At 37.8% G+C, this 26,668-nt stretch overlaps 1 protein-coding gene across 1 annotated transcript in view; it reads right to left on the bottom strand.

The window, feature by feature from the left end:
• Window positions 1-26,668, bottom strand: part of LOC138761191 (rasGAP-activating-like protein 1) — a 325,463-nt gene that overhangs the window by 252,873 nt on the left and 45,922 nt on the right. The window contains exon 4 of the mRNA XM_069932922.1: window positions 16,872-16,933. Within this exon, the coding sequence (XP_069789023.1) occupies window positions 16,872-16,933 (62 nt within the window). The remainder of the gene's footprint in view (window positions 1-16,871; window positions 16,934-26,668) is intronic.

Genomic DNA, 26,668 nt, shown 5'->3' with positions numbered 1-26,668 from the left:
TGGTTGCCTGTTACTAGTGGTGTTCCGCAGGGGTCAGTGTTGAGGCTGCTTCTTTTTACATTGTATATAAATGATTTTGATTAATGGAATAAATGTGGCTAAATTTGCAGATGACACCAAAATAGGTGGTAGAGCTGGTTGTCCTGAGGACATTGACAGTCTGCATCAAGACTTGGATAGATTAAGAGAATGGGCAAAAAGATGGAAGATGAAATACAGTGTTGGGAAGTGTACAGTCATGCATTTTGGTAGAAGAAAGACTGTTAATTAGATGGGGAGAAAATTCAAAATTTTGGGGTGCCAAGGGATTTGGGAGTCCTTTTGCATGATACCTTAAATATTAACCTCCAAGTTGAGTCAGCAGGGAAAAAAGCAAATGGAATGTTGGCATCCACTTCTAAAGGAATAGCATACAAGAGCAGGGATGTAGTGATGAGACTCTACAGGGGGCTGGGAGACTTCACTTGGAGCACTGTGTACAGTTTGAGCACCTGATTTGAGAAAGAATGTGCTAGCTTTGGACAGGATTCGGAGAAGATGTACAAGAATGATACCAGGAATGAAAGGGTAGGTATATGAGGAATGTTTGTCGGCTCTTGGACTGTACTCATTGGGAGTACAGAAGGATGGTGGGGGAGGGACAGACACACCTCATAGAGACATTTCAAATGCTGGACTGAGTAGATGTGACAATGTCGTTTCTCGTGGTAGGAGAACCTAGGACAAGAGGCCTCAATTTAAGGATAAAAGGGTATCAATTTAAAACAGAAATGCAGAGGAATTTCTTTAGTCAGTGGGTCATTAGTCTGTGGAACTTGTTGCCACAGGCAGCAGTTAAGCAGGTTGTTGGGTATTTAAGACAGAAATTGACAGGTATTTGATTATGTCAGCATAAGCCACAGGAGGTGTGAAAGTCCAGGCAATATCCTGGTAAACCTCCTATGCATCCTCTCCATAGCTTCCACATCCTTCCTATTATCAGTTAACCAGAATTGAACACAATACTCTCAGTGTGGTCTCACCAGAGATTTTTAGAGTTGCAATGTGACCGCTCGATTCTTGAACTCAATCCCCTGTTAATGATGCCCAGAATCCTACGGGCCTTCATAACTATCCTATCAACCTGCGCGACAACCTCTAAAGATGTATGGATTTGGACCCCAAGGTCCCCCTGTTCCTCCACACTGTTAAGTATCCAACCATTAGCCGTGTACACAGCCTTCTGGTTTCTCCTTCCAAAATGTATCACTTCACACGTATCCAAATTGAGCCATTTTTCTGCCCAGCTCTGCATCCTGTCTATATACTTTTGTAACCTAGGACAACCTTCCACAACTCCTCCAACCTTTGCACTATTTGCAAACTTACTGACCCAACCTTCTGCTTCTTCATCTCAGTCATTAATAGAAATCACAAACAGCAGGGGTACCGAACAGATCCCTGCAGAACTCCACTAGTCACTGACCTCCAGGCAAATACTTTCATCCACATTACTCTCTACTCTCTACATGGTTACAAACTAACAACCCTTTTAACTTTTGTTTGGGACTAAAGGACTTTGTAAGCACTAACAAAGGAACTGCAATGGAAAATTCACCAGACAATGGTAAAATAATAGTTTTTATTAAACTATCAATTATGTAACATTCCTTACTTAACTCTAAATTTAATCCTATGCACACATATAAAGTGCGTGTGTGTGTGTGTGTGTGTGTGTGTGTGTGTGTGTGTGTGTGTGTGTGTGTGTGTGTGTGTGTGTGTGTGTGTGTGTGTGTGTGTAAAAAACTAAAGTCCCACTCTGAGTGGTCAATTTTTAAAACTTCAGCATCGTTTGAAGGTCTTAAATTTTCAGTTCAGAAATAATTATAAAGCACTTTTAAACATCATATCTTCAGGCCTCTTTATTCACAATTCATTCAAGGCAATGTCTTGAGAGATATTGAGATATTCTTTAAATGGAATTGACCATCTTTTGAGCCCCAATTCCAGTCTTCCCAGGATCAAATCTTCATTTTACTGAAGATTTTGGAATCTGTTTTCCACACGAATAATCTGCCCACTTTTCAAAGAGACGGCAAATGTGGCTATTTTCTTCCACGATGAATTCACAAACTCAGACAAGGGTTAAACAAAGTGGCCATACAAAATGGACCCAGTAGAAGTGGTCTTCCTGATTTTGAAAGCCACTTTTTCTGTGTTCCCTTTTCCGAGGAGTAACACACAACAACACCTATTCTTGTTACTGTAATTCAACCTTATATTTCGCAAGGTTTTCGCAAGGTTCCAACCTCTGTGTGTCACAGGGTTTTGACTTCTGTACTCTCCAAACTGAACTGATCCAAAACTGTATGAATTTGATAATATTTCTCCAATTCATATGACAGTTACATTATCAACGAAATCAGTCCCAATCCTGTTCCTTTTTCAAACCCACTCCATATTCATAACAACTTCAGACCTCATCTCTGTTCAAGAGGCTTAAGTGGTTTTATTTAAAAATAGGTGGATTCCTCAGCAGTTCTTATTGAGTACTTAGATACTTCAGTTTTTAATAAAGAAAACACTCCATTGTTCTTGAATAATTAAGAACCATTTCAAATCTATTAGCTTTGTCTTTCCAAGATGGTGTGACTCTGAGAATGAACTTTCTTCTTTGAGTAAAATGGTCCTCTGTAAATGTGCTGTGACCTGTGTGTGACCCTGTACCAGCCCAAAACTAACTTTCTAAGAATACATATACAATATTTTAATTCTATAATTTACTTTACTAAGATATTTTTATAAGAAATATAATTTAACCTTTACCTAAATATTACTATTAATATAGATCCGAAACAACATGCAAGCCAATTTTTAATTTTTAATTCACACAGCCAAGATTCCATAGATCCCATGCCTCATGACTTTCTGAATGAGCCTCTCATGGGGGACCTTGTCAAATGCCTTACTAAACTCCATATATGCATCTACTACCCTACTTTCATCAATTTCTTTTGTTACCTCCTCAAAAACACAATTAGGCTCATGAGGCACTATCTTCCCCTCACAAAGTCATTCTAACTATCCTTGAGTGGACAATACTTCTGCAAATGCTCATAAATCCCATCCTTAAGATTCCTCTCCAATAGTTTGCACACCACTAACATAAGACTCACCAGTCTATAATTCCCAAGATTCTCCCTATTACCTTTTTTAAACAAGGGGACCACATTTCCCATTCTCCAATCCTCCAGCACCTCTGCTGTGGCCAAGGTGGCGTCAAAGATCATAGTCAAAGCCCCAGCTATCTTTTTCCTCCCTTCGCATAGAATTCTGTAGCATATCGCATCTGGCCCCAGGGATTTATCAATCTTTTTTTTTTTTTTTTTTTTTTTTTTAAATTTTTTATTTTTCACACCATAAATCACAATAGCCATGATATACACTTTTTCTTTTCCACACATTTACAGTGACTTTTTCTCCCTCCCCCTTCCCTCCTCCCAAGCCACCCCCCCATCCCTCCCCCCTCTCATCCATTTTAGTTATACAATCTAGGTTGCATTAATTCAGTTAGACAATGTTGTCATTCAACAAAAATACACCAGAAATTCTACTGAGTCCATTTTTTTCTTCTCTTCTCCTTCCATCAACTTAGGTAATGTTTGTTCCCGGTAGGTTTTCGCTATTGTATTTAATGTAAGGCTCCCATACTTGTTCGAATATTTCAATATTATTTCTTAAACTATATGTTATTTTTTCTAATGGAATACATTTATTCATTTCTATATACCATTGTTGTATTTTCAAATTATCTTCCAATTTCCAGGTTGACATAATACATTTTTTTGCTACAGCTAGGGCTATCTTAACAAATCTTTTTTGTGCATCCTCCAAGTCAATTCCAAATTCTTTATTTTTTATGTTACTTAGGAGAAAGATCTCTGGATTCTTTGGTATATTGTTTTCTGTTATTTTATTTAATATCTGATTGAGATCATCCCAAAATTTTTCTACTCTCTCACATGTCCAGATTGCATGAATTGTTGTTCCCCTTTCTTTTTTACATCGAAAACATCTATCAGATACTGTTGGGTCCCATTTATTTAACTTTTGCGGTGTAATGTATAGTCTGTGTAACCAATTATATTGTATCATACGCAGCCTCGTATTTATTGTATTTCTCATCGTTCCAGAGCATAACTTCTCCCATGTTTCCTTTTTTATCTTTATATTTAAATCTTGTTCCCATTTTTGTTTAGTTTTACCATTTGTTTCCTCATTTTCCTTTTCTTGCAGTTTAATATACATATTTTTTATAAATCTTTTGATTAACATTGTATCTGTAATCACATATTCAAGGTTACTTCCCTCTGGTAAACTCAAGTTGCTTCCTAATTTATCTTTCAAGTAGGATCTCAGTTGGTAATATGCCAGCGCTGTATCTCCCGTTATATTGTACTTATCTCTCATTTGTTCAAAGGATAAGAATCTACTTCCTGAAAAACAATTTTCTATTCTTTTAATCCCTTTTTTTTCCCATTTTCTAAAGGCAAGGTTGTCTATTGTAAAAGGGAGTAGCTTATTTTGCATCAATATTAGTTTTGGTATTTGGTAATTTATTTTATTTCTTTCTACATGTATCTTCTTCCATATATTGAGGAGATGGTGTAGTACTGGAGAAGTTCTATGTTGTACCAATTTTTCGTCCCATTTATATAATATGTGTTCAGGTATCTTTTCCCCTATTTTATCTAATTCTAGTCTCGTCCAGTCTGGTTTTTCCCTTGTTTGATAAAAATCTGATAGGTACCTTAATTGTGCGGCTCTATAATAATTTTTGAAGTTTGGCAATTGTAAGCCTCCTTGTTTATACCATTCTGTTAATTTGTCTAGTGCTATCCTCGGTTTCCCCCCTCTCCATAAAAATCTCCTTATTATTTTCTTTAACTCTTTGAAGAATTTTTCTGTCAGTTGTATTGGCAATGCCTGAAATAAGTATAGTATCCTTGGAAAAATGTTCATTTTAATACAGTTTATCCTTCCTATCAGTGTTAGTGGTAGCTCTTTCCAATGCTCTAAATCGTCCTGTAGTTTTTTCATTAGTGGATTGTAATTGAGTTTATATAATTGGCCTAGATTTTTGTTTATTTGCACACCTAGGTATCTTATTGCCTGCGTTTGCCATCTGAATGGGGATTCCTCCTTAAATTTTGAGAAATCCGCGTTATTCATAGGCATTGCTTCACTTTTATTTACGTTTATCTTGTATCCCGACACTTCTCCATATTCCTTCAATTTCTTATATAGTTCTTTTATTGATAGTTCTGGTTCTGTTAAGTACACTATCACATCATCCGCAAACAGACTGATTTTATATTCCCTGTCTTTTATTTTTATTCCTTTTATATTATTATCTCTTCTTATCGATTCTGCTAGTGGTTCTATAGCTAGCGCAAACAATAATGGTGATAGTGGGCATCCCTGCCGCGTTGACCTGCTTAAGTTAAATTGCTTTGATACATGTCCATTTACTGTCACTTTCGCTAACGGTCCCTTATATAATGCTTTAATCCAATTAATATACTTCTCCGGTAAACTGAATTTTTGCAATACTTTGAACAAGTAATTCCATTCTACTCTGTCGAAGGCCTTCTCTGCGTCTAAAGCAACTGCTACTGCCGGTGCTTTATTTCCTTCTACTGCATGAATTAAGTTAATAAATTTACAAATATTGTCTGTTGTGCGTCTTTTTTTGATAAATCCAGTTTGGTCTAAATTTACCATTTTCGGTACCTGTTCTGCTAATCTGTTCGCTAATAGTTTAGCTATTATCTTATAATCTGTGTTTAGCAAAGATATTGGTCTATATGACGCTGGTGAGAGTGGATCTTTCCCTTGTTTTAGTATCACTGTAATTATTGCTGTTTTACATGAATCTGGTAAGTTTTGTGTCTCATCAATCTGGTTGATTACATCCAGGAGGGGCGGTATTATTAGGTCTTTAAATGTTTTGTAGAATTCTATTGGGAGTCCATCCTCTCCTGGTGTCTTATTATTTGGTAAATTTTTTATTATCTCTTGTATTTCTACTGTTCCAAATGGTTCTGTTAATTTATTTTGTTCCTCTATTTGTAGTTTTGGTAGTTCAATTTTAGTCAAAAATTCATCTATTTTCCCTTCTTTCCCTTCGTTTTCGGTTCGGTATAATTGTTCATAGAATTCTCTGAAGTTTTCCTTAATTTCTTTTGGATTATATGTAATTTGTTTGTCTTTTTTCCTTGTTGCCAATACCGTTTTCTTAGTTTGCTCTGTCTTAAGCTGCCATGCTAGGATTTTGTGTGTTTTTTCCCCTAGTTCATAATATTTCTGTTTTGTCTTCATTATATTCTTCTCCACCTTATATGTTTGTAATGTTTCATATTTTATTTTTTTATCCGCCAATTCTCTTCTTTTGGTTGTATCTTCCTTTATTGCTAATTTTTTTTCTATGTTTATTATTTCCCTTTCCAACTGCTCTGTTTCCTGATTATAGTCCTTCTTCATCTTGGTTGCATAACTTATTATTTGCCCTCTAATGAATGCTTTCATTGCGTCCCATAGTATAAACTTATCTTCCACTGATTCCGTATTTACTTCAAAGTACATTTTTAATTGTTTTTCAATAAATTCTCTAAAATCCTGTCTTTTAAGTAGCATGGGGTTTAATCTCCATCTATACATTCTTGGAGGGATGTCTTCTAGCTCTATTGCCAATAACAGGGGTGAGTGGTCCGATAATAGTCTAGCTTTATATTCCGTTTTCCTAACTCTCCCTTGTATGTGGGCTGATAACAGGAATAGGTCTATCCTTGAGTATGTTTTATGTCTAGTCGAGTAGTATGAGTATTCCTTTTCTTTTGGGTTTTGTTTCCTCCATATGTCCACAAGTTTCATTTCTTGCATTGATTTAATTATAAATTTGGTTACTTTGTTCTTCCTGTTAATTTTTTTCCCCGTTTTATCCATATTTGGATCCAAATTCAGATTGAAATCCCCTCCTATTAGTATGTTCCCTTGCGTATTAGCTACCTTCAAAAAGATATCTTGCATAAACTTTTGATCTTCTTCGTTAGGTGAATATATATTAAGTAGATTCCAAAGCTCTGAATATATCTGACATTTTATCATAACATATCTCCCTGCTGGATCTATTATTTCCTCTTCTATTTTAAATGGCACATTTTTGCTAATTAATATAGCCACTCCTCTTGCTTTTGAATTATACGATGCTGCTGTTACATGTCCTACCCAATCTCTCTTTAATTTCTTGTGCTCCAATTCAGTTAAATGTGTTTCTTGGACAAATGCTATATCTATTTTTTCCTTTTTCAGTAAATTTAGTAGTTTCTTCCTTTTAATTTGGTTATGTATTCCATTAATATTTAGAGTCATATAGTTCAGCGTAGCCATTTTATATTTTGTTTATCTTCTCTTTCCGTTTTTCCATCATTACCTTTCCTCCTTTTCCATTTCTGTTTTCTTATTTTCAACTCTTTACCAGACAACATTCCTACAACATCCAACATTTTCCTTATTCTCCTATTTCTATCTTCTTTATCCCCAATCTCCCCTTCCCCTCCTGAGTTGCCCTTTATCCCTTGTCGGACAACCACATCTCCCCTCTCCATTTGGATTTGCGAATCCACTCGCAAGCGTCAACTGATTTTGCAGTGACCGCTCTTTTCCCCCCACCCAGCCCCCCCCAGAAAAGATTTCGTTTTTTATATGTCACAAAGGTCACTCTTTTAGTTCCCTCCTTATTCTCTCTATTCCATTACCTTCCCTTATTAATTCTTGTCTATACTTTCTATGTTTTCCTCTAATTACAGATACTTTCACATATGCCCGTTGTCTCTATTCACTCTTATACCTCTTTACCCGCATACATATCAATCGTGGTCATTTTTACCCTCCTTACCCGTCTTCATCCCTCAGTCTATTTTTGTCTTTACCCACATACATATCAATCGTGATAATTTTTGCTCTCATTACCCGTCTTCATCCCTCAGTCTATTTTTGTAATTGTTCTGCAAATTTTCGTGCTTCTTCTGGATCCGAGAATAGTCTGTTTTGTTGTCCTGGAATAAATATTTTCAATACCGCAGGATGCTTCAGTGTAAATTTATATCCTTTCTTCCATAAAATCGCTTTTGCTGCATTGAACTCTTTTCTCTTCTTTAGGAGTTCAAAGCTTATATCTGGATAAATGAAGATTTTTTGCCCTTTATACTCCAGTGGTTTGTTGCCCTCTCTTACTTTTTCCATTGTCTTCTCCAGCACCTTTTCTCTTGTAGTATATCTTAGGAATTTTACTACAATAGATCTTGGTTTTTGTTGTGGTTGTGGTTTAGGGGCCAATGCTCTATGTGCCCTTTCTATTTCCATTTCTTGCTGTAGTTCTGGACATCCTAGGGCCTTAGGGATCCATTCTTTTATAAACTCCCTCATATTCTTGCCTTCTACATCTTCCTTAAGGCCCACTATCTTTATGTTATTTCTTCTGTTATAATTTTCCATTATATCTATTTTTTGGGCTAGTAATTCTTGTGTCTCTTTAGTTTTTTTATTAGATTCCTCCAATTTCTTTTTTAAGTCTTCTACCTCCATTTCTGCTGCTATTGCCCGTTCTTCCATCTTGTCCATTTTTTTCCCCATTTCTGTTAAGGTCATATCCATTTTATTTATTTTCTTTTCTGTGTTGTTTATTCTTCTTCTTAAATCATTGAATTCCTGTGTTTGCCATTCTTTAAATGACTCCATGTATCCTCTAACAAGAGCAAGTACCTCCTTTACCTTGCCTATCTTTTCTTCTTCTATTTCCCTGTACTCTTCCTCTTCCTCTTCTTCTTCCTCTAGGTTGACCATCTGTTGTTTCTTTGCTGCCCTTTCCTCCTCTTCTTTCTTGTTTCCATTGTCTTCTGTGGTGTCTTCTTGCTGCAGGTGTTCTGCAGCTGTCGTTGCCGGCTGTGGAGATCGACTCCCCAGCTGGTCCCCCCTCCCGTCGGTGTGTTTTTTTGTATGCGCATCGCGCATGCGCGAGGAGCCGCGCATGCGCGGTTGCGCACTTTTACTCGGCTCTGTGAGCCATTGTTGTAGTTCTCTTTCTACCGACCTGAGGTAATGGGGTCTTCTCTCCGCAGCGGGCCTCTTCGGACAGGTAAGGCCTTCACCTTTTTCCTCCGTTGTCTTCTCTTCCTCTCTTCTTTCCGTTGATTTTGATTTTTCTCCTTTTGTCTCCATCTTCTTTCCACCTTTATATTCACTTTTCTTTAACTTGTATTTCTGTGCCTTTGTATTTTCTCTCGTTTTTCCCGACTTTTCTGGAGAGGGCTGGAGTTCACCGTCCGGCCACTACTCCATCACGTGACTCCTCCGGGATTTATCAATCTTAATGTTTTTAAGAAGATCTAACACTTTCTGTTCCTTAATCTCAACATCATCCAGCACACAGGCCTGTTCTATTCCAAATTCACCCTGATCAAGATCCTTTGCTCTTGTGAATACTAAAGCAAAGGATTCATTTAGGGCATGGGTGTCAAACTCAAATTCACGGAGGGCCAAAATTAAAAACTTGGACTAAGTCGAGGGCCAAACTAAATATTTATTGAAAATTTTCAACAACATCTGCATGTTTTCTCTTCTTTCAACATATGTAATTTTAAACTTTTTCTTATTAAAATAAATGTTTAATAATAGTTTTGGATAAACTCTTTCCAGAAGCATTAACAAATGAGAAATAAAATATTCAATAAATAATATTTCTCTATACAGGATTTTTCAAATGTTGCTAGTGTGCTGTCGAATAGTAAAATCTGAGGGCTATTGAGAATGTGGGAGAATAACATGATTCCTGAAACAATCAAATGGGTGACTGATTGCGGGCATGAACTCTAGCAGGGTTATTTGCCATGCCCTTTTTTCCATTGGTACAGATATCCTTTGATTGACACACTTTTCAAATTTTATTCCTAATGAGCTTGTATCCAGGTGCAGGACCATTTTTAACCAGGAATATATTTATCACTGTGACATGAAACTATTGGAAGATTGTTTTATCCTGAGATTAAAGTTCATAATCCTTACTCAGGCCTGTGTGCGGGAGGGCGGGGTTTGCGGGCAATCGGGTTGGACAACGACAGTGCGGGGGCATCGGCTCTCGCTGCAGGGTGGCATCTCGGCGGATCAGCGGCCCCGTCACCGTGAGTCGGGGATCGGCCTGCGGCAGGGAGGGGGAGTGGGCAACGGTCCTGGCGAGGTCAGGCCCGAGGCCTCCGGTTCCGGGCGCTGGGAAGCGGCCTTGGCTTCCCCTGACACCGGCTAGGCCCCAAAACCAGAGTCCACGGTGAGACCCTGCAATGTAAACAGAGGAGGTGGGAGCGATTAGCGGGCTGACGCCAATGGATTCTGGGATTTGTTGTAATACTGTGCATGCGCTATACTGGCGCGGCGGCCAGCGGGCCACCTCTAATACATTTTTGAAATGATCTTGCGGGCCAAATATAATTATATCGCGGGCCAAATTTGGCCCGCGGGCCAGAGTTTGACTTGTGTGGTTTAGGGCCTCCCAAACCTCCTCCGCTTCCAGGCACATGCTGCCTCATTAATCCTTAAGCTTCCCTACCTTCATTCTTGTCATCCTTCTATTCTTTACATATGCATAGAACACCATGGTGTTCTCCTTAATCCTACTTACCAAGTCCGTCTGATGACACCTTTGAGTTCTCCTAAGTCCTTTCTTAAGTTCCTTCCTATCTACCATAGAATTTTCATGACCCCTTCCTGTTTCCTGCTTCCTAAACCTAACATACACTTCTTTCTTCCTCTTAACTAGCTGCCTTATCTGTTTTGTCAACCACAGTTCCCTTTTCCTACCATCTTCTCCCTGTTTCAGTGAGACAAACCTATCTTGAACCTGCCACAACTGATCCCTAAACATCCTTCACATTACTTCTGTGCTTTCTCCAGTGAACATCTGTTCCCAATTTACTCTCCCTAGTTCCTGCCTCATCCCATCTTAATTAGAATTTCCCCAATTGAACACTTGCCCATTTTGTCTGCCTTTATCCTTGACAATCGCTATGCTAAAGCTCAGGGAGTTATGCTCACTATCACTGAAATGCCTCCCCACCAAGATTTCTGCCACCTGACCAATTTCATTACCCCATTACTAAATACAGTATGACCTCTCCTCAAGTCGGCCATTCCACCTACTGTGTCAAGAATCCTTCTTGGAGTCAGAAGAGGAGGAGCTTGCTGAAATTGAGTCAGAGGAGGAGGAGCTTGCTGAAAGTGAGGAGAAGGTAAGCTTTTAAAGTCGGAGGCTTACCGGGGCTTGGGCCTACTTGGTTTGGCAGTGAGTCGGAGGAGGAGCTTGTAGAGAGTCAGGTGTGTGTCAGAGGAGGAGGACCTTGCTGAAAGTGACAGGGTTAATTGGTCAAGGGGCCAATAAAAGGAGTGAAAGGGGGAGGGAACGGCCAGCAAGGAGTGGCTCAGTGAGTGAGTGGAGCAGTGAAGGAGTGAGACTTCCTGGCTTTGGCTTATCTGACTTCGGCAAAAGCAGGCAAGGAGAAAAGGTAAGCTGAGTTATTTGCCTTCGTATTCAGAGTCATGCCAATAGGGTTAGTGCTCTGTACTGGGTGTCAGGTGTGGGAACAATGGGTGACCTCCACCCTCCCAAATGGCCACATCTGTACCAGGTGTACCGAGATGCAGTTACTAAGGGAGCGAATTAGGGATATGGAGTTGCAGATTGATGACCTGCGGCTTGTAAGGGAGAGTGAGGAGTTAATCGACTCAACTTTCAGGGCAATAAATACTCCAGAACCCGTGTCAGGTAAGTGGGAAACCGTCAGGGGGGGAAAGAAAAAAGCGAGAAAAACGGAGAGCACACCAGTGACTATCCCACTCAGCAACAGTTATGTTGTGTTGAATTCTGTTGAGGGCGATGACCGGACAGAAGATGGCCACGGTCAATGGCAATGAGCCTGGCAGAGTGGTGCAAAAGAAAAGGAAAAGAAGAAATGCAGTAGTTATTGGGGACTCCATTGTCAGGGGTACAGACAGGAGGTTCTGTGAGCCAGATAAGTATACCCGCATGGTGTGCTGCCTCCCTGGTGCAAAGGTACGGGATATCACAAATCGGGTCCAATATATTCTGAAAGGAGAGGGAGAGCAGCCTGATGTCTTGGTACATGTGGGTACAAACGACATTGACAAGAAAAGGGAGGAGGTAATGAAAAGGGATTACAGTGAGCTGGGACGAAAGCTGAAAGACAGGAATGCTAGGGTGGTGATCTTGGGATTACTACCTGTTCCAAATGCAAGTGATGAAAAGAATGTAAGGATAAGGAAAATGAATGTGTGGCTGAGGTGCTGGTGTACAAGGCAAAGATTTAGCTTCTTGGATCACTGGGATCTCTTTTGGGGAAGGCATGATCTTTGCAAGAGGGACGGGTTGCACCTAAATCCAAAAGGTGTCAACATTTTGGCAAGTATGTTTGGTACAGCAGTGGGGCAAGGTTTAAACTAGTTTGGCAGGGGTATGGGAACCAGAGTGATAGGGAAAAGGGTAGGGAAGATAAAGTAATGGCCATGAAAAGTAAAATAGGAAAAGTAATGTTGGGAGGAGAAAGTAAAAAATCAGATGGTGCAGTGAGTTTTCGGGTCAATGATAGTGTTAAGAAAATTACAAAGAAAAATAGTGGGCAGAAAAATCAAAAGAAAAGATTACAGAAGTCACTAGATATTAAAAGGACAAAGAGCATAAGGGCACTTTATCTAAATGCCCGCAGTATTAGAAATAAGGTTAGTGAACTTGAGGCGCAAATCGGTACCCATGCCTATGATTTGGTAGCCATCACGGAAACATGGCTACAAGGTGACCCTAAATGGGAATTAAACTTTCAAGGGTGTCAGGTGGTGCAAAGATATAGACAGGATGGTAAGGGAGGTGGAGTTGCACTCTTAATCAAAGATGAGCTCCAGGCAGTAGTGAGGAATGATATAAGATCTAAAGAGCATAATGTTGAATCCATTTGGGTAGAGATAAAGAATAACAAAGGGAAAAAATTATTGGTGGGTGTTATCTATCGCCCACCAAATAACAATAGTTTAGTGGCACAGGAAATAAATAGAGAGATAAGTGAGGCATGTAATAATGATACGGCAGTTGTCATGGGGGACTTTAACTTCCACATAGATTGGGAAAATCAAGTTGGTCGTGGGAGTCTGGAAGAGGACTTCATAGAATGCATCCGCAATAGCTTTCTTGAGCAGCATGTTAAGGAAACCACAAGAGAAAATGCTCTCCTGGATCTAGTGTTGTGCAATGAGATAGGTAGAGTAAATGATGTAATAGTCAGAGACCATCTGGGAAATAGCGATCATAGTATGATTGAATTTTCATTCAGATGGAAGGGGAAAAAGTTAGATCTAAAACTAATATATTATGCTTAAATAGGGGTGACTACCATAGGATGAGGGAGGAATTGGGCAGAGTGGACTGGGAGCACAGGCTAATTGATGAAACAGTTGAGGAAGAGTGGAAGATTTTCAAAGAAATATTTTGTAATGCTCAACAAAAATATATTCCGGTCAGGAAAAAGGGCAGAAAGGGAAGGAAAAATCAACCGTGGTTAACAAAGGAAATAAAGGAGAGTATAAAATTGAAGGCACAGGTGTACAAAGCTGCAAAGAGCAGTGGGAAGATTGGGAAAACTTTAAGAGACAACAAGGGGTTACAAAGCGGGTAATAAGAAATGGGAAAAAGGATTATGAAAGTAAATTGGCACAAAATATAAAAACAGAAAGCAAAAAATTTTATAAATATAAAAGAGGAGAAGAGGGTGGCCAGAGTTAACATAGGACCCTTGGAGGATGAGAAAGGAAAACTGGTAGCAAAAAATGAGGAAATGGCTGAGGCATTAAACAAATATTTTGTGTCAGTCTTCACAGTGGAAGACACATCCAGCATGCCCAAGTGCGGAGTTAAGGATGCGAATGTTGGGGAGCGCCTTGATAAAATAGTTGTTACAAAGGAAGTAGTGATGTAGAAACTAATGGGACTAAACCCAGACAAATCACCTGGTCCTGATGATATGCATCCAAGGGTTCTGAAAGAAATGGCAGAAGTTATAGTTGATGCATTGGTGGTCATATACCAAAATTCCTTGGATTCTGGGCAGGTCCCGGCAGACTGGAAGACAGCAAATGTCACGCCACTTTTTAAGAAGGGATGTAGGCAGAAGACTGGAAATTATCGGCCAATTAGCTTGACGTCTGTAGTTGGAAAAATGCTTGAAGCCGTCATTAAAGATGAAATAGTGAAACTTTTGGAACGTAAGGGTTCAATCAGGCAGATGCAGCATGGTTTTAAAAAGGGAAGATCTTGTTTGACAAACTTGTTAGGATTCTTTGAAGATATAATAGGTGCGGTGGATAGAGGGAAACAGGTTGATGTTGTATATTTGGATTTCCAGAAAGCGTTTGATAAGGTGCCGCACAAGAGACTTATCAGTAAGTTACAGGAAAGTGGAATCCGGGTAAGTATATTGGCCTGGATTGAAAATTGGTTGCCTGACAGGAGGCAGAGAGTCGGGATAAATAGGAGTTTTTCAGGTTGGCAGAGAGTGGTAAGTGGGGTGCCGCAGGGGTCAGTGTTAGGCCCAAAACTGTTCATCATTTACATTGATGACTTGGAGGAGGGGACAAAATGTGGTGTAGCCAAGTTTGCGGATGACACCAAATTGAGTGGAAGAGCAAATTGTAATGAGGATGTGGAGAGTCTGCAGAGGGATATAGTTAAGCTGGATGAGTGGGCAAAGGTCTGGCAGATGGAGTACAATGTTAGTAAGTGTGAGGTTATCCACTTTGGCAAGAAAAATAAAAGAGCTGAATATTATTTAAAGGGTGAAAACTACAGCATCCTGTTGTGCAGAGGGACTTGGGAGTGCAGCAGCAGGTTATTAAGAAGGCAAATGGAATGTTGGCCTTCATCGCTAGAGAAATTGAATTCAGGAGGAGGGAGGTAATGTTGCAACTGTATAAGGTACTGGAGAGACCGCACCTGGAGTACTGTGTCCAGTTCTGGTCTCCATATTTGAGGAAGAATATACTGACTTTGGAGAAGGTCCAGAGGAGGTTTACTAGGTTGATCCCTGGGATGAAGGGGTTGACTTATGATGAAAGATTAAATCATCTAGGATTGTATTCGCTCGAGTTCAGAAGAATGAGAGGAGATCTTATAGAAACATATAGGATTATGAAGGGTATGGATAGGATAGATGTAGGAAGGTTTTTTGAGCTGGCCGGGAAAACTAAAATGAGAGGACACATTCTCAAGATTCGGGGGAGTAGATTTAGGACAGAGATGAGGAAAAATAGTTTTTCCCAGAGAGTAGTGAATGTTTTGAATTCTCTAACAAGGGAAGTGGTTGAGGCTGCCTCATTAAACATATTTAAAATTCGGTTAGATAAATTTTACATGATAGAGGAATTAGAGGATATGGGGAGAAGGCAGGTAGGTGGAGTTAGGCCATAAATTAGATCAGCCATGATCGTATTGAATGGCGGAGCAGGCTCGATGGGCCATTTTTGGCCTACTCCTGTTCCTACTTCCTATGTTCCTATGTTCCTATTCAAATCATTTAATATGCTTTCATAATATTTTCATTTACAACTTACCCATGAGAGGACTTCAATGTTATATAATCAATCACATTTTTTATACTTGCAATCAACTTCATATGGTTAGTTGTTCTAATTAAACAAGCAATAAATTTTGAAAGAATCTGGATTTCTAATTCTTTCAATATTATGCATTTTCATTGCTGCTCTTTGATTCCACCTTATTTACCCCTGTCCCCTTAAAGTTTCAGGCCAGACCCAAGAGGGAGATAAAGGTACAGATTCTCCACAACAGAATCAGTTCTTTTATAAAATGTTAACCTTTATCATCTGCATTTCTTCCAAAAGATGGGAAACAATAATGGTCAGAAACCAAAAAAAATCACAAGATCTAAGAGCAGTGAATTCTCTCCTTTGTGTTTGTTCGTCTTTAGCTGTTTAAATTAATTTAACAAGCTCAGAAATCCCACACATTCTGTCTGCCCTACTGGAGTGACAATCTGTTTGTAATTAAGGCTTAAAGCACATTTCTCCCACTTACGAATGGGAATTGGCAATATAATCATATACAAATTACATCATTCAAATAAGCATGGGGAAAAGGAACCTATAGGCTTTGATTAGTCTGAATTAATTTGTTTGTGTTGATTTTCCTAAAGAGATCCAAAGGAGTATGAAATCTGTGACACATGCTTCTGAAATGTAGTAGATTTCTTTTTCTTAGACATAGAGCACAGCAACAGGCCTTCCGGCCCACAATCTCGTGCTGCCCAATTGACCAACGTTTGTATGTTTTGATAGGTGAGAGAAAAACTGGAGCACTTAGAGAAATCCCATGCAGACAGGAAGAACATACAAACGCCTTACAGAGAATGCTGGATGCGAACACCAGTCACTGGCGCTGTAACAGCATTGCACTAACCATTATGTTAACCGTGCTGCTGACAGGATTTTGGTATTTGCTCTTGGATTCTCCTGCCTAGAAGTTTACTTCCAGACAGTAGTGGTAAAGGAATGGTGACGCAGCCGTTATGAACTTCAATAGAATCAGCTTCAGAGTCAGAGGTCAACATGCACTACAAAATCCACTACAGTGACTTTAGAGCTACAAAACAAGGTTAAATTAACAGGCAATTTTCCATTGTTCATTCTGCTAATTATTATCTTTTCTCAGCACTAAAAGAAAAGGAACAGTATTGGAATTTGCTTTCATTAATTCCAATTCTTACCTCTTAAATGAGTTGCAATGTACTCCTTATTCAGAGATATCTTCCCAATTACATCATCATGCCTGTAAATTTGAAATAGAGATACATTTCAGTCAAATTTTATGAATGTGAATCTCATTTATTCATACGCACTGTGTTCCCACGAGAAGGAGAAAAGAGAAACACAAAAACTGCAGACGCTGGAAGCTTTGGAAAAATTTCTTGACCTCAACCTGTTTGACTTGTTAGACAGTTATGAATTCTTCATTATTTGCTTATGCAGATGTCAACTTGACTTTTTAATGTAAAATTTGCAAACTTTTCATTTCGTGGTACTCGCCATAGATTTCAATGGAGCTAAATTTCAAAAATAGAGTAGAATGTGCAGCTGCTACCATAAAGGATATATAGGTCCATCTTCGGTGGGGGTGGGGGGGGCATTTTGGTGGAAGTGCCCATACAATATGCTTACACTGAGCTCAAATTATCCTCCATATAAATATCTCTAGTGGAGTGCAGGCAATGCTCATAATGTATTTGAATTACCCACCAATCATCTATTTGGGTTCTTAAATTTTCTGTCTGCCACCAATAATGTGGAAGTTAGAGGAACATCACCAGGCATTACAAGCACTGTGTAACAGAACCCTGATGAAAGGTTGATGTACTGAAAAAGATAACATTGGACAATGAATATTTTGCTTCCTGAATATTTTTGGGTGTGTTTTATGGATTTTGGGCAGCGGATCACAAAAATCACCTAAAAATTTTATATATAATCTATTTTTGTGATTTCCTGTTATAGTTTAAGCCTACTTCATGCATACAAATCCATGAGCTGCAACATGTCATTGAAAATTAGTTTTTTGCATTTGCACTTGGACTTCTTCGCTGCTGATCTTGGTGCAGTCATGTCATCGGGACATTGCGACCATGGAAAAGTAGTATCAGGGTATCTGGAATCCATCAATGCTAGTCAACTATTGTTAGACTCTGACATGAGAGGCATCAGATGCTGAGTACAAATGAAAATCAGTGGCAAAACATTTTGAGGTTGGTTGAATTAACATAATGTGTCAGCATCATTATATGATTAAACATGCTAAATTCAATAAAAAGTTAATTTAATGTTTCTCCAATTTCCCAGGTGATACAGCATATCTGAAGGCATCTTTGTATTCGACACTTTCTATCATAATTCCCAATTTTCTTTCAGGAAGCAAACTTTTTTTTTTAAATTGTTCTCCATTGTAATTTTATCCTTCCCCACATTTGCAGTCCAACCTGTATTTTGATCTGAATACTGTGTACATTTGTTTACTGGTATAAAAAGCAATTTAAAAAAAAAAAATTGATTTCCAAAGGGACCAGTGTGGTGGTATGAGGTATTGCCCCACTGTAATAACTGCATGCACTTGCCTGGTCCAACCCTTCCTTCCCTCTGACCCCTCCCAGTAGATTCCCTAGTAGAGGTCCTGACCCAAGACCTTGACCCAGATCACTTCCTGCTCGGATCCAGGCAAGATAGTCTCTAAGCCCCAGATAACGCCTAAGCTAATAAAAGCCTTTTGACTCCGATCTACTGCCTCGTGGAGTCACTTGATTGCCCATCAACCAGATTGTAAGCATCAGGCAGAGGTGCTGTTTGGCATTTAATAATGAAAAAGCTGTCAACTGTAGTATCATGCCTTTATAGCATCAGTTCAGAACTTATCTGTCAGTCCTGTAAACTATCAGGCCATATCACATTTTGCATTTACAATTTTTTTTAAGCAAAATACTGCAGATGTGGGAAATCTGAAATAGGAATTGCTGAGAATATTCAGAGGCAAGCAGCAATTGCAAATCTTAAAAATGGAAACAGGAATAACTTTTCAGATTAATAACTCTTTATCAGAACTGGAAAATTAATATGTTTTAAGTGCAGGGAATGAGATGTGGAGCAACTCATAGGAATGTTTGCATCATAATATGGATTAGGTTTGTCCAAATGATACATTGCTAATGGATGAAAGATAGTTGATTAATGAAGGCAATTACGGGAGAAATTAAAAATCAGGAACTGAGAGACGCAAAACTGACCATTTACTAGAAATATTAAGCTGTTAATATTCAAAATACTCAACAAATAACACAAGATCTGTGGAGAGAGAAAGGCTAAGTTACAACCTTCTAATTTAATTGTCCTTTTTTTAAAAAAATGTTATTTAATAAATCAAGGTTAAACATACAACAATTGATACAACTTATAAAAACAAAATACATGCATTTTTTTGTAAATAAAAACTCCTACAACCCCCCACCACCCTAGCCTAACCTACCCACCCCTCTCTAATCTACCCCCAAAAAGAAAGAAGAAAGAAAGTAAGAGGAGATCACATAACATAAATTCCTTCAATTAATTACCATGGTTTGGAGCAACAACACTAATGTGCGAAAAGAGGATTTAATAATTCAACACCATGCAGTCCAAATATGGACTCCGTTTTAGCAAAAAAAGAGTAATTATTATGTAAATTACATGTTATCTTTTCCAATGTAATGCAAGATCTCATTTCCAAATGCCATCTCTGAATACTCAAATCAGTCTAATTTTTCCAAGTAATTGCATAACATTTTCTAGCCACAACTAAAGCTAATCTCAAAAAAGCAATTTGAAATTTATTTAATTTTAATTCTAAACTCAATCTTTTAATATTACCCAACAAAAATACTAAAGGATCTAATGAAAGTTTCAATTTAAAAATAGCTTCAAAAGTTCCTTAAATCTATTCCAAAAGGGTTTCACTATCTGATATAACCAAGCAGAATGTAAAATATAAGGCAACTTCCTTATGACATCTGAAACATAAATCAAAAGAAATAAACTTTTTTTTTATTTCACTGGATTAAATATGATCAATTAATAAAATTATAATGAATTAATCGCTACCTTACATTTACAATTTTGGTCATACTATCCTGAGAAATAGATATAGCTAAATCTTTTTCCCATTTTAATCTAGATTTATAAATATCCGGCTTAGGCATTTTATTCAGTAATAAAGTGTGCATCTCAGATATAAATCCCTTCTTGCTACCTTCAGTAAGTAACATTTCAAACTTAGATCATCTAGGTAACCGTAAAGTACATCCAAAATTATCCAACAATAAGGCTTTAGTTTCATAATAAGAAAAATGTATTTGAAGATATATCATATTTCTTTTTCATTCTTTGAAAATAAATAAAATATCCTGCTTCATAACAATCTTGCACCAATTTAATAACCTTTGATCCCATAACTTCAAAAGTTGATCATTAAGTGTAAAGGGAAAAATCTTATTTTGATACAAAGGAATTTTACCTGAAATTTTACCTTGAGTACCTATGACTTCATTTTTTTTAATACTATAAATCCATTAAATGTTTCAAAATAGGTAAATTATAATTACTCAATAAATTAGGATTCCATCTATAAATAAACTGATCCATCTTCTTCTCACCAATCTGAGATAATTCAATATTAGTCAATATCAAAGGTTTATCCACTTCAAACATCCTATTAATAAATTTCATTTGTGCGGATTCATAATAATTTTGATAGTTAGGGAGTTGAAAGCCTCCTAATGCATACTTCCAAGTTAATTTCTGTAATGATACCCTTACCATTTTATCTTTCCATAAAACGTTCCTCACCAAAGCATTTAAATCTTTTTTTTTAATTTGAGGAATCTTACAAGGGATAGACTGAAAAAGATATTGACTTCATGGAAAAATATTTATTTTAATACAATTAACTCATCCTATTATGTAATAGGTAAATCTTTCCACCAATTCAAATCATATTTAATTTTAGACAACAAAGGCAAATAATTCAATTCATATAAGTGACTATAATTATAATCTACCTTAACACTTAAATACTTATTCCAGTCTGATCATTTAAATTTCACAATATGCCTACACAAAGAATATTCCATTTCAGTTAAAGGCATAACCTCACTCCTTTCCCAATTAATTTTATAACCTGATATTTCACCATACTGCTCCAATCTATCATGCAAATTCCTCAAGGAACTCAAAGGTTTTGTAAAATATATCAAAACATAATCGGTAAACAAGTTTCTTTTAAATTCATTGGATTTCACCTTAATACCTTCAATATTACTATCTTGTTTAATCATCTGAGCTAAATGTTAAATAACTAATGCAAATAGAGCTGGTGACAAAGAGCAGCCTCGCCTAGTCAATCTAGTTAACATTAAAGGTGAAGATAACTGTCTACTTGTCACAACTCTAGCAGTAGGAATTCTATATAAAGCCTTAATCCAACCAATAAAAGGTCCAAAATTAAATTTCTCCAAAACTTTAAATAAAAAACCTCCACTCTACTCTATCAATGGCCTTCTCTGCATCAAGAGAAATAACCAAGAAATATTAATTAAAGAAATTAACTTTACAATATTATCTGCTGAATACTAGTTTTTAATAAAACCCACCTGATCTACATGAATTAAACCTGGTAAATATTTAGCTAACCTGTTAGCTAAAACTTTCACCACAATTTTATAATCAACCTTTAACAAAGAAATAGGTCTATAAGACCCTGCTTTCAATGGGTCCCTATCTTTCTTAAGAATAACGGTAATAATTGCTTTAGAAAAAGAATCTGGAAAAGAAGGAGTCTCTGTCACCTGTTTCAATACATCCATCAATAAAGGAATTAATAAATCCTGAAATTTTTTATAAATTTCAGAAGTAAAACCATCATCCCCTCACTAGGCATAGATCGAAGTGCATCTATTACTTCTTTAACAGTAAAAGAAGCATCCAAATCCTTAATATCCTTATCATCCAAAAAGGGTTGATCCAAATCAGATTTTTAAAATTATCAATTTTGGCTTCATCCTCCAATACTTAAGAAGTATACAATTTTTCATAAAATTTTTGAACCACGTCATTAATTTCCTGAGGTTTATATGTAATCATGGAATCATATGTAATAGCATTTATTGTTCAAGAAGCTTGTTCTGTTTTTAACTGCCAAGCTAATACTTTGTGAACTCTTTCACCCAATTCATAATACCTCTGTCTAGTTCTCTGTAATAATTTCTCAAATTTATAAATTTGTAATGAATTATATTGTAACTTCATATTAACTAAACGTACTTTCTTAGCTTCTGTAGAATTTCATTGTAAATCCATTTCCAAAATCTCTATCTCCTACTCCAATCTATTTTCTTTGCCTACATGTTGTTTCTTAATTTTAGCAGTAAAACTAATAATTTTTCCCCTTAAATAAGTTTTTAAAGCATCCCATAAAACAAATTTACGATCAACTGAATCCATATTTATTTTCAAAAAAAGCTTTACAAAAAAAGAATTTACAAAATTCAACATTTTTCAACACCAAAAAATTAAATCTTCAATGATAATTATCAATTCTCTCTGAACCAATACACATTATTAATGACAAAGAATGATCAGACAACATCCTACTCTTATATTCAGCCTTCAATACCCGGTCTTGCTATTGTGCCGATACTAAAAAATAAATCTATTCTAGAATACGAATCATGTCAAAATGAATAGAATGAAAAATCTTTCTCTTTAGGGTTTAACCTTCTCCATATATCTACTAAATTCACATCTTTCATTAACACCATCAAATGTTTAGCCATTTTAGTCCTAATTACTAATTTTGGAGATTGATCTAATAATGGATCCAAACAACAATCAAAATCACCTCTTACCATAATTTTATCATATGCCTCATTTAAATTAAGAAAAGAGTCCAACAGAAACTCCTCATCATCTATATTAGGAGCATAAATATTCATTAAAGTCCAACACAGAAAATTTTTTTACAATTAACAATCAAAAGCCTACCTGCTGACTCAATAACTGATTCCAATTTAAAAGAGAACTTTTTATTAATCAAAATAACCACTCCTCTTGCTTTCAAATTAAACAAAGATGCTATAACTAGTCCAACCCAATATCTTTTTAATTTCTCAGTCAAATGTGTCTCTTGCAAAAAAGCAACGTCAAGTTTTTGATATATGCCAACCCTCTTTTTCTCCTAATCAGATTATTAAGCTCGTTAACATTAAAAGTAGCAACATTAAGTTAGCCATCATTAAAAAATATTTCAATAACCACCTCACCACACATGGCAAAGCACCTCCCCATGGCAACCACACAAAAAGGACCAAAAGATCTCCTCAAATAAAAAAAGAAAAGAAAGAAAATCCATACACATATAGATATAAACCCTCAATTATACAGGAGTGACCAATGCCATAAAGTGGTCCATGACTTTCAAAGGATAAGTAGCCAAACCACCTCCCCCGAACAGAACAAAAATAACAAATCATTTCAAGTATGATAAGCTTCCTCCAAATCACTATTAACTTGATCATCATCAATATCAATCAACTGCTGAGATTCCATCTCTCGCCTTCTGTTCTTCGCCTTCTGAACTGGAACAGGCTGTTGAAGAAACCTTTCTTGACTTTGCACCTATTTATTATCCAGTAAAGAATTAGCAAATGTAAGAGCTTCGGCATCGTCACTGAAGAAATAAGATTGAAAGTCTCCATAAAAAACTAATTACAGCAGGATACCAAAGGGCAAACTTGTATCCTTTCTTCCACAAAACAGCTTTAGCTGAATTAAATTCTTTATGACGTTTAATAATAGCTCGACTCAAATCAGCATAAAAAAAAGACACCTATTTTTAACTACTAAAGAGCCTTGATTACTTCTTGCATTCTGAACAGCAACTCTTAAAATCAATTCTCTATTTTGATAGCGTAAACATCTATTCAGGATAGAACATTGAGCTTGACCAGGAAGAGGTTTCCTTCTTATTGCTCTATGAGGTCTATCCAATACCAGACCATTCAGAAGACATTCTTTTCCTAAAACTTCGGGAATCCACTTCTGAAATAAAAATTGAACTGGGTCTGGACCTTTAAAAATCTTCAAGACCAACAATTTTTACATTATCTCTTCAACTTTGATTCTCCAAAGCATCAATTTTCTTCAACAAATCACTTCTCTGAACTCCCCAACCAGTAAATGAATCCTCCATCTGTCCCATCTTTTCTTTACATTGTTCCAACATCATTTTTACAATCAAGAAAATCTTCTTTAATCTTCTTAAACTTATCTTGCACTTTGTCCACCACTTTCAGACACTTTTCCACATCCAACTTAATAGAAGATATTTCTCCCTTCATGTTGGCAAGTTGTTCCTTCACAAATGAAAAACCATGACCCATCTGAATTGCCAAATTTGTTTAGATAAATCAATTTGTAAAGTTGAATCTGAATAATGAGGATTAGATTTAAACTTTAAAGCCTGTTTAACTATGGGCCTACCCTTATATATAACAATTTCTTCCTCCTCCATATCTCGATCTTCTTCTTCTTCCAGTCCTCCAATCTCTCCTTCCTCTTCCTCCATTGATGCTGAAACCACTTCAGCCCAACTGCAGGTGCAGACCCCCTCCCCTTCTATTACCCCAGGATCGCTGGGCCGAGAGAGGTCAGGTACCCCTGCATCATGGGCCATATTTGATCTAACGCGCATGCGCGATTGTTCCTCCTGGTCTGGAGGAGGAGGATGACGTCAGGTGCCGGCACCATCTTTTGCAGCACTGCGCGAAGTCGGCGCCAACGTAGAGTAAATCCTACCGGAGGACTGGCGCTGTGGACGGAGATGAGGAGGAATTGACTCCAGAGGCTCCACTTCAAAGATAGACCCAAATGCTTCAGTACTTGATTAGCTGTTTAGGAATAGTTTTCTTTACTGTTTGTGTTTTTGATTTCCTCATAGTTACTCCAAGGATATTTCAGCAACGTGATCAATACCTTCTGAAAAAAATTTAAAACTTTAACAATGGATTTTTAATAACTCTGCCAGGGGGAGGTGTCTCTCCACGTCTTCTCCCTATGCCATCACGCAATGCCCCCCCCCCCCCGAATTGTCCTGGTGGTACAGCAGGAAAGACTGGTTATCAGAGATAACATTAGATGTTGAGTTTGGAGGATTGCACTGTGGCAAAGATGAAGGGCCCAACCCAAAACATTGGTCACCCTTTACTTCCTGTGAATGCTGTGTGACCTGCTGCGTTTTTCCAGCACATTTGTATATTGTGCAAGAAGAGGAGCAACTTTTCCTGGCTGGGAGGAGACTAAGAAAAGAGAGTGATGTGCATACTGTTAACTACTGAGGAGGGGGTTTATTGTAGCTTCACTTGTTCTGCATCTCATAGCGCCAATTTTTTTTTTCTCTGTCACAAACATCCTCTTGGTTCATCCTTCTCCCTCTCTGCAGTGTAAAACAAACTTGTTGCATTTCTGCCAAAGGTTTTCCAATTGAAACATCAATTGTTTTCTCCTTCCATAGATGCCATCTGATTGGTTGGGAGTTTCCTGAGGCTACAACGACCACTTGTATGCTGAGCTCTTGTTCCTCATGCACTCTTCCAGTTTATGAAATGCGGCAAATAATTTTCTTAGATGTATTAGGATTTCTGGTAAGTTAAACTAATGAAATGCTTTATTAAACAAAGGAGTTTATGGAGATGAATGCAAAGATACAGATGAGTGTGTGCCCATGTGCACATCCCAACCAAAAGCCATGGATGAATCAAAGGATTCGCAACCTGCTGAGGACTAGGTCAATGGTGTTATAGTGATCGAGATCTCTATAGGAAGTCCAGGTACAACCTATGGAAGGCTATCTTAACAACAAAGAGGAAATTCAGAGTGAAGCTAGAGACAGAATAAGATGCTTGCCAGCTATGGCAGGGCTTGCAGACCATTACATACTTCAGGGCAAAGCTGAATATCATAAATGTCTGTGATGCTTCCAATGAGCTGAACACCATGCTCACTTTGAAAAAGAGAAATCAGCTGCAGCAATGAGAATCCCTGCAGAAGATGGAAATCGTGTGATATCTGTCTTAGAGGCCGACATCAGAACGTCCTTCAAGAGGGTGAACTCTCGCAAGGCGTCAGGCCCTGATGGCCTTCCAGACAGGAACTGAAACCAACTAGCCAGAATGTTCACAAACATTTTCAATCTCTCACTGCTGCAGTTGGAGGTTCCCGTCTGCTTCAAAAGGACATCAAGAAGAGCTGAGTGAGCTGCATCAATGAGCATCACCCAGTGGCTCTCGCAACTAATGTAATTAAATGCTTTGAGAGGTTGGTCAAGGCCAGAATTAACTCATACCAAAGTAAAGACCTGAACCCACTGCAATTCACCTTTACACAGCAGATGGCTCTCCACTCAGTCCTGGATCACCTAGACAACAGTATACACATAAGGAAGCTTTTCATCGATTACAGCTCAGCTGTCAACACTGTCATACCCTCAGTACTAGGCAGCAAGCTCCAAAACCTGGGCCTGTGCACCTCCCTCTGCAACTTGATCCTCGACTTCCACATTGGACAAACATGGTCAGTATGACTCGGCAACAACGTCCCCTCCTCACTGACAATCAACAGAGGTGCACCTCAAGTATGAGTGCTCAGCCCATTGTTTTACTCTCTCTTCTCCAATGACTATGTGGCTAGGTACAACTCAAACGTCATCTACAAATTTGCCAATGACAGCACAGTTGTCAGCAAAATCACAGACAGCAATGAGGAAGTGTACAGGAGGGAGATAGGTCAGCCAGTTTAGTGGTGTCACAACAACAAGCCTGCACGCGACATGAGCAAAACTAAGGAAGTAACTGTGAATTTCAGGAAGAGGAAACTGAGAGAACACAAATTAGTCATCATCAAGAGGTCCGAGATGGAGAGGATAAAGAACTTTAAA

The sequence above is a fragment of the Narcine bancroftii genome, chromosome 4, assembly GCF_036971445.1.
Source record: "Narcine bancroftii isolate sNarBan1 chromosome 4, sNarBan1.hap1, whole genome shotgun sequence".
NCBI lineage: Eukaryota > Metazoa > Chordata > Chondrichthyes > Torpediniformes > Narcinidae > Narcine > Narcine bancroftii.
The sequence above is the reverse complement of the archived record's forward strand: the minus strand, read 5'-3'. Positions and strand labels throughout refer to the sequence as shown.